The sequence below is a fragment of the Perissodus microlepis genome, chromosome 18, assembly GCF_051167445.1.
Source record: "Perissodus microlepis isolate ML-2025 ecotype Zambia chromosome 18, ASM5116744v1, whole genome shotgun sequence".
Classification (NCBI taxonomy): domain Eukaryota; kingdom Metazoa; phylum Chordata; class Actinopteri; order Cichliformes; family Cichlidae; genus Perissodus; species Perissodus microlepis.
Window position 1 is genome coordinate 35,262,989 of NC_140478.1, and position 9,428 is coordinate 35,272,416.

The 9,428-nt window shown below is 43.0% G+C and overlaps 1 protein-coding gene across 4 annotated transcripts in view; it reads left to right on the forward strand.

The window, feature by feature from the left end:
- The window catches only part of larp4b (La ribonucleoprotein 4B), a 52,274-nt gene extending 42,846 nt beyond the window's left edge, over positions 1 to 9,428 (forward strand). For all 4 annotated transcript variants that reach the window (XM_084911568.1, XM_084911569.1, XM_084911570.1 and 1 more), the window contains 4 exons: positions 162 to 332; positions 1,705 to 1,895; positions 3,458 to 3,569; positions 6,048 to 9,428. In XM_084911568.1, coding sequence (XP_084767694.1) covers positions 162 to 332; positions 1,705 to 1,895; positions 3,458 to 3,569; positions 6,048 to 6,380 — 807 coding nt within the window. In that variant the 3' untranslated portion in view covers positions 6,381 to 9,428. The remainder of the gene's footprint in view (positions 1 to 161; positions 333 to 1,704; positions 1,896 to 3,457; positions 3,570 to 6,047) is intronic.

Below are 9,428 nucleotides of genomic sequence, written 5' to 3' on the forward strand. Positions count from 1 at the left end.
TTTATCCTCGTCATTCTGATTCTTTTCAAACTTTAAATTCCACAGTTTTTCTGCGAGTTTATGCTCAGTTTAAAGGAAGCAAACCAAGATTAGTACTTGTTATGTTGAAAGTGAATCGAAGACTGTTTTTTTTCTCCTGACTCTTTGTTGCCTCTGTGTAGAGAGTGACGCCTCAGTCGCCGCCTCCGCCCCCAAAACCTCCATCTCCAAGCTTCGAGCTCGGTCTCTCCAGCTTCCCTCCTCTGCCCGGAGCAGCCGGCCAGCTCAAAACTGACGACGTCTTTGACAACCGACTGGCCAGCAGCGTAGTCGTCGGAAACTCCAAGGAACGGGTAGGAACTGATGCTAAACTCAAACTGAGCTATAGGTTTGTCAGTGGTGTGTTAAATTCTGTATGAATAAACGTAAACTCCAATAAGCCCTGGAGGTTTATTGTTATATTAAATTAAATCTTCTAGTATAAACAAAATATAATACAGTAAAGTGCTTGGTTAGCAAAGATAATAATAGACGCAGGGTTTGTGGTAAAGATGGGTACAATCACAGCGCCTGCTCCAGGAAGCGCCATTTTGCTGGTTTTACTTTTGTGAGGAGAGCAGTGAGCGTGCAAAAGAAAAATACGATTTTCTTAAAGAAAAAACAATCGGGAGTGACCATGACAAGCTGCCACTCAGCACACAGCATAAAAGTATGACAATAATCCACACACAACACACATCAGCCATGTTGGTGATTTGTTTTTGTGAAGGGTCAGCATGGTTTTGGTGCATGATTTTGAATTGTTTCATAATTCAGTGTATCCTCTGCTAAAGGAAGTTAGAAAGAATAGAGAATTCATCCAGCTCTTGTTGCAGCTGCCACGCAGATATTTCATGGTGACTCGACTCGGATAGGCACTTCCTAAAAACAAAACAGGCTGTTCAAACTGCAACAATACCTTTTAAATAGTCTAAGGAGCTTGGAAAGAAAAGCGTCTGGACTTCTAAGTTGCTTGAAGACGAGGGACAAAGGACCCCCAGTGATCCTCTACCTAATCACATGAGCCAAGGTGTGAAAACAGGTGTGGGTCACAATCAGCCAAGGTTTCGGGTAAACTCATTGTGAAACCTGGCCCCACCCTATCATGTGATTTCCTGAGGTCAGAAGGCCCAGGATGTGAGTGGGCGTTAAGGCGTCTGGGAAGGGATCTCAAAACTGGATTATAGATGGCAGACGGTTGTCGTAAACCACCGCCTCTTTGACCCTAGAACTGAAGAAGCTTCTTGGATGAGAGGTGAAACGTCTTCAAACAACTTAAAGAAGTCCAGACACTTTTCTTTCTAAGCTCCTTAGACTACGATGACCTGGATGACTGAGAACCTTCACAGACGTACCTTGAAATATGTTGGAAAACTTTTTTTTTTTTTTTTAAATCTTCCTCAAAATAGAGGTGAGATGCTTGAGAGTAATAATCTGATTCTCGAGTGTGTTGGCTCACAATATGGAGCATTAATCTAGCATTTCTTTATGATATGGAAAAACAGCACAAGTATAAAGAAGGCTTTAGGAAGACAACACCAACACTGTAATTTTAGCTACTGGTCCTGCTTTTTCATTGTACACTGATATACGTTCACCTGTAAAGAACTTCTCCTACTGCTAATAAAAAGAACTTGCTGTAATACGTCATTTCTGCTGCTTGCTGTTTGTTTGATGTCGCTGCAGAATGTAAGTGCTGAATCCAGTAGTGGAGGCACTCTCTCCCCAGCGGGTCCCAAAGAGCCTCTCCGGTCCTCAACGTCCCCGATGGCCACAACCTTCCAGCCCTCGCCGACCGCCCCGACCACGACCCCCGCCTCGACGCTGACCCCTTCCCCTGGCACGCCGCACAGTCCCGCTCCCTCCCTCCCAGTAACGTAAGAAGCACTCAGATGTTGTTGACTGCAGCACGTAGAGCAGAGTCTGTAAAAAGCCATTTACTGACAGCCGTGGGGTAGAAGATAAGGCTGCGAACATACACAGCATTCACTGAAATGCTGTCATTAATTATCATAATGGTTCTAGTATCTGTTAAGAAAAGCGTGTAACATAATAGCCTACGATTTAGAGAGAGAGAGGATGTGACAGGAAAGGTGCCATCCACCCACGAGAACAGCCTGACATTGCAGGTAAAGAGGCAGCGTTTTCCAGGAAGCTTGTGAGCCTATTTCAGATCATTATAGGAAGTAAACGTGACAGAAAATGGAAATTAGGGGTATTAACTACAGAACTGGAAAGGCAGCCACACACCATACCTGCAATAGCACTGTGACAGTTTCTCACAGCTATGAAATGTGTCATTTTGGACATTTTAGTCGTGCGGCACCATTAGGCTTCATTCTCTCACCCTGAAATGGGTAGGTGACTTTCAGCCGCTCCCTTATTCACGAGGGTTGCCACAGCGGAAAGCTCCGGATGTTTTATAAGGTAGAATTTTTATAGTGAATACTTTTCCCCAAAGGGATTCGTGTCTCCTCCTGGGAGCAAACCGGGGACCTTTCGCTTGCTTCATAAGCAAATGTGTAAACCACAACACACGGACATCTTCCGAACTGGTTTAAAATGAGTCCTCCTAAGATATTACCAAGGCTTTGTTTCTTAATACTTAGGTCTGTGAGAACCGGTATCCCAGCTCATATTACATTGCTTGTCTGTTTCATCATCCTTTGCTTTACACCTTATAGTCATATTTGCTGTTTTTCCTGTACAGATGGAAATTTCTTCTTCTTCTATTTTTCTTTTACCTGAAACTATAATCGAGCAAGAAAAAAGTTATCCTGCACCAACACTTTGAGATTAGAACTTGTAGGGTCATCTACTCATTATTTTATGTTTCAAGGTTCAAGGAAATAACCTCGTTTTCTGCGTATTCACATAAACATGATAATGCATAGTTTTGGTGTGCGCCTTTGATATATGAGGTGTGATCAAAAAGTTCTGGGAACAGGCCCATAAAATTTTAACCTTACCTGTTTAAATTTGGACAGTGTCATGTTCAAAGTCATCGCTTCAGCACGCTGCTGCTTTTTGTAGATCGCTTGGTCGAATTTAAAACGCGGGAGAGGACAACAACACAATCTTGAGTCACCGTGAGCTCCTCCACCACTTTGATTGAGGTCGTCCACTTTGCGAAAATTTAATTCAAGCTTCAACACAAGGGGACACGATGGGATTTCACAGAAGGATCTAAAAAAAAAAAAAAAAAAACAAAGTCCTGAGCTGCACAAGAAGATAATGTTGAATATTAGGTTGGCCACATTAAGGTTAGGAGGAGCTTTCTGATTAGATCTCGTCTTATTACAGTCATCAGTTTGCCTCTTCATGTTGCACTGATCACTTCTTTAGCCATTATGTGCGTTTCGAGGACTGCAGACCTCCTAAATGATGTTAAATTCATTATTTCGCCCTAATGCTGTTGGCTCATGTTTCTTTATTCCAGGGAGGTGAAGGTGACAGAGGTGAAGCCGAAGGAGGTGCAGCTGTCTGTGGAGCGAGTTCCTGGGACTCTGTCCACTGCAAGCAAATCGGTGCAAGTCAACGGTGCTGCCACAGTCAGTATTGATTCCTCCTTTTTGTTTTGTTTTTTCTGCTCACCGGCCCTTTTTAATATTTGCTGCCTCTCAGACACCTCAGTCACCATTAAATCAATCTCATCATGAAGAAAAGGAGGCAAATTAATTGCACCTTAATTCTGCGCAGTCTCGTATTGATTTTGATTGCAGACAACTCGATTTTTAGAGGAAAAAGCTGTGCATTTTTAAAACAGACACATGTAGCAGCCCAGAAAGCTTTACTTGCAACAAGCCAAAGGCAAATTTCCTCTTACAGCTTTAATTTAGGTCGGTGTGAGGTGTCAGAAGGAAACGGTGCATTTTAAAGAAGAAAATCTGTTTTGATGGAGGGGCGAAAAAAAACAACCCCTGCTTTCCTCTCAGCTTTGGTCTTTTTTTAATAGCAATAAAACACGAGCCAAGGTCTGAAACGTACTGCTGCTAAAACAGCAACCACACACACACACACACACACGTAGGAGTGAACAGAAACGGATCTGGCAAATTAAATACAATCAACATGCCAACTGTGGGTTCAACAATCATATCACTGCTGTCATGTTGAACCTCTTAATCTCTGAAATGTTCAGGAGCCAAAATTCTGAATGTTTTTAGCTCAGTTGCCGTGTTTATTACAGCGTTTTCCCAAACTGTATAAAAGGGAACGTTTGTAGTTACAGGCTGTCCCCAGCGTTATATTCATATATGAAAAAGTTTGATTGACATGTGCCTGCATCGGCGTAAAATACATTTTTTCTCGTCTCCTTGTTTTCATGTTTGTTGTTTATTAATAAATGATATACACTTAATGAAAATTAGCCTTTGGATTAAATTATCAGCCAAATTCTTTGATTTTCAATATTTTCAATTTTAATTTTTCAGTCCTGACATTAAAGTTTCTGCACACGTTTAGGAGACAGCTGTGTAGCCCCCAGCCTTTTATGCGCCACGGACCGGTTTAATGTCCGACAATATTTTCACAGACCGGCCTTGTCGTGGATAAATACAACAAAATAAAACCAGTACCGGTACCAAAAAAATAAGATTTATTCATAACACACGGGAAAAGACCCAGGCAAACAGAGTTAATGATAAAAAAGATTTAAAAATAACGCTGAAAACCGTGAATTTCACACCCGAACTTCAACTCTCGCTGCCCGCTGCCAAATGACTCACGGACTGGTCCGTGGCCCCGGGGGTTGGGGACCGCTGGTGTAAACCAAACAGTGAGCTGCTGTGAGCAGAGTGAGGCAGATACTGTGCAAAAAAATAAAATCCCAACATAGCTGATGAATGTAAGTAAACAGAGATCAGCTGAGCAGGTACAGAAACTTAAATCCCACAGTTTGCCTGGTTCTGTTGTATTTTTAGAAGCTTCTTTACAGTTTTACTGACTTCGAGCTGTTGTAATGTGGGCTAATTGTAACAGTTATTGGGAACAAAGTCTATCCCTGATGCTTCACTTCAGTCTGTCCTTCCTTCTGTTTGGGGTCCTCTCTTTCGGCTCTCTGTCACTTTGTGGCTAATGGCTCTCTCTCTGAGCCTGTCCCTGGAGATGTCTTCCTGTTAAAAGGGAGTTCTTCCTCTTTACAAATGTCTGCCCACCAAAACTGTGTCTAAACTCTACAAAAGGGCTAGAAAAACAAAATGGTAACAACACACTATATGTGCACCACACAACAAACATCGACTTGTTCCAAAAGGTGGAGGGAATTTGTGCGGAAAACTCTATTTAGATTCTTCATTACTCCACATATTACTAACAAATTTCATGCACACCAGAAAAAATGTTGGAGACAGTGTTGTCACCCGAACGCCAATCACTCTCATATCTTTTGGACGTGTACACAATTGACTTCATTTTGGGACAGTATATCCAAGTTAACAGATGACATCATGTCCTATGCCATCCCTAAGGACCCCAGGATCTTCTTACTGGATTTTCTACCCAGAGATTTGATTCTAAAAAAGGACAGATATATTTTTAAAATCCTGTTGATTGCATCTAAAAAGGCCATAACAAGGAATTGGCTTAAGAAGGATCCTCCCCAAGTAGAGCAAGTGCTAGAGATTATAGAGGAAATACATCTGATGGACAGACTGACTTTCTTTCTATGACTTAAACGTCGTCCTTTTCAACAACATTGGACTAAATGGCATAAATATAAGCAAAGACCTGAAGATTCTGTCACTTAATTCAGCTTACCTCTCTATTTGTATGATGCTTGGACCAATTTGTTGTTGGGGCTCTCCTTCTGAAGACACGTGTGCTACAGGCCTGAACCTTTCCAGGCATGGTATGTGAGATGCATGTGAGGAAGTTCGTTACTGACGCTAACGGACCCGTACGAGGATCTAACTCTGATTCTGTCCAGTTCAAGGTGGAAATGAAAACTACTCGTTCACAAACTGCCCGCAGACGAGCTTTGTAAGGATGTGTGCAGAATGTTTTACAACTGTCTTGTGTTTTCCTGCTAGGAGCAGAGGAAGCCCTCCTACGCCGAGATCTGCCAGCGGGTGAAGGATGCCCCGACGTTACAGCAGCCAACCACCCCTAAGGAAGCTAAGCCAGCCTGCGCCGCCACAGCAGGCGAGGAGAGGAAGTGCCCCGACGCCTCCACGCCTTCAGGGGAGGCCAAGGCCAGAGAGACTTACCACCCCTCCTCCAAACCCAGTTCAACGGGTGCCACCACAGGCAGACCCCCGAAGGAGGTCCGAAGGCCGGGTGGGCGGTGGGCCTCTCCGCCCCCACACCCAGGGAAAACCCCCAACAAAGATTCCCACCACACCCCACCCAAATCCCCGCAGTAGGGTGACCTCCTTTCCCTCCCCAAGTCCTCCAACCCCACTACTATGCTCCACAGATGCGTTTAAAAAAAATAAAGGAAATACAAGTCAGGGCTACTCGATACTTATATCCCAGAATCACCCGTCACAAACAAGCATAGAGGACGCCTTCTTTTCTGGATCAGGGCTTGCAGACAAAAAGCACTTTACTGTGCATGTAGAGCACCGTTTCTTTTTCTTTATATTCTATTTATTGTTTTTGGTTTTTCACTTTTATTTCTCCTTTTCTCTTTTTGCATTACGTAGTGGTGTCAGCCTGTCAGGTGGCACAGAAAACACTGAAATTTGTTCATTCTGTCCAAATGGCCTTGTGGGATTAAATTAGCCGCGTGTGTGTGTGTGTGTGTGTGCGTGCATGTGTGGGAAGCAGCAGGGCATTGTTGGAAGCCACCCCAAAGGATGATGGGAAAGGGTGCATAAAACAGACTCCATCTTGTTTGGCTGTCATAATGAGGGGTTTGTTTGCATGTTGAGTGGCAGCATTGTGCAACTTTAAGTGGCTTAATTATGGGTCATTATTAGTCCTTTTGTTTTTAAATACATATTCACATCCATATGCAACTCAACATCACAAGAAGACTTGGATCCTTTGGTTTACATAGAATTTTTTGCAGGTTTGTTTACACTAGGTGGCTTTTATGTCTTTTTGGGGGGTTTTGCAAACCGTAGTTGGCTGTTGGTACAGTAATTGGTCATCCTCCCCTCGGCGTCTTCTTCCTCTGATCCTGTTCTTAAAGGATCACCCCTCCTGCTGTTATTCCCTCTCTGTTTTGCTAACATGCTAACTCACCATAGTGTGCGTCTGTGGCTTAACGTGGGGTCAGCGCTGTTTTGTTTTTTGTTTTTTAGTATCACACAGGAAGGGCACATGACTTTCTCTAAAATGAGGCATCTTGTTGTAAAAGTGGAAGTAGGTGAGGTGTTGCTCACACTGCATATGAGTCTGCAGACATTTAACTAGTCAGGAAGCTGAATTCTCTCCCCGCTTTTCATTTCCTGTCAAACTGTTGATCATTATTGTGGAAGGAAGATGCAGGGCAGGTTTTAAGCTGACAAACTTAAAATCGAGCGGTGACGAGGAAGCCGCTTCTTCCCATCTGAAAGGGTTTTGTTTATTCTGGAGGCGAGGAAACGCTGGCAAGCAGGAAGGAGGAAATTAACACTAGCTACCAGCTATCAGTTCAGTAAACACGTCTGTTTACAGGCGTCAAACGGAGGGTTTTTTTTGTTTTTGTTTAATTTTCTGGAAATCTGCTGAGACAGAGTGACTCATCAGGAGGCTGAGATGTGTGTTAGTTTCCTGCCATAAAATGGCACAAGTCCAGAGTTCAGTGTGGCGATTTGATCCAGAGGGAAGTTTCCTGTTCAAACTGTTCAAACCTCCTTTCAAACGGTGGCATGTTTGTAGTTCTTTCTCCTACTTATGGTGCTAGATATCAAAACCTGGAACCTGTTACTACAACTCCTCTGATACTGTAAGTAGAAATACTTGATTTACATCTGCAGACGTTTAATTGCACTGTTGTTGTTTTCTCAGACTCTCGCAAGCAAATTCATGCGATTAATCCTACCTAAAGTGAAAAAAGGGACTAACTTTGTTTTGTTTTGTTTTTTGGGGGGGAAAGTTGGGGAATGACACACACACAGTTCAGTTTTCCAGGAGAGAAGTTGACGAACACCCTGCTGCATCATCTCCATTGACACAATCACTGAAGCTTTTTTGTCTTGTCGGTCATGTTGAAGCATCTGTGCAGCATTAAATTTTTGAAGACTGATGCTTAACGTTTTTTGTTCGTTTGTTTGTTTTTGGTTGGTGCTGCTTGAATAGACATGCAGTGGTTTGGATTTTTAACTTCTGGTTTTGTGTCAGTGAGGGTTTTGTTGGAAAGTGGTGAAAATGGGGAAGTGGGATGGTTGAACAGACGAGTATATTTTTATGAAGGTAAATAACGAGTGGATTTTTGTTTTTGTTTTTGTTTTTTTCTGGAACGTGGTTTGCAATGTTGAAGTGAGAGAGCGATAATTTGGCTTTGGGGTCCCGTCGGGACTCGTGAACAGCCTTAAACCAAACATTTAAGTGCTGGAAGGTTTGGAGCAGGAAGGTGTGTAAAATCCATCCTTGGGGTGAAAATGTTCCGCTGTTTTCCTCAAGTCTATACCACTAGGATTGTTTATTATTGTTGTTTGGGGGTGTTTTGTTTTTTTTTTTCCTCCTCTCTGTCGGCGTGCTTTGTTGTTTTCTTCTAGTTTGTTTGCACTCTTTGATTTCTCTGAAAAAATTGGAAAAGATCAACCAGAGCACACGGGACTTCCTCTGTTGCCGCTTCACTCTGGTTACCTTTGATAAATGGCAGCAGACAGGAGGACGATTTAAAGCACAGAGTAAGAGGAAACATCCTTTACTCACCTCGAGCCTGGCTCGTTTGAAGCGCCGGCACCCAGTTGGTCAGAGCTTTCATGGGACATAATCGAAGCAGCGATTTTATACCAGAGCTGGTGGAAAATTTTGCATCCTGCACCAGAGTGAAGTAGCAAGCTCGCACGTTCAGGGAGGGCAGCTCCAGCTATGGTTGGAAGGTCTGCCTACTGTAGCAACCACTTTGGCAGATAACCAACAGAGTGTGTTTTTTAATTTGAATGTAACTGCCTGAAAAATGACTTAAAAGACTTCCCTCCCTGCTCCTCGGTCATGTGCTCGGGTTCATCTTTTGAAGTCGTCACCTAAGATGCAAAAACACCCTGAAAAAAATAAATAAACCACTGTACTATACACAATATCTGTTTAGGTGGGACCTCGCATGTCTCGCTGAAGTCTTCCTGCAACAAAAAGCATTCTGGGTAATCCCACTAAGAGAAAACAGGAGCCTGGAGAAGGGAAAGCTTCATTTAAAGAGCCTGTACTCTGGGTCAGAGCTGCTTTTGATTTGGACGCTACAGCTTGAGTTTAGTGAAAAAATAAAATATTTTTTTATTATTTTGAAGGACTGAGATGCACTTGGATGGGTCTATTAT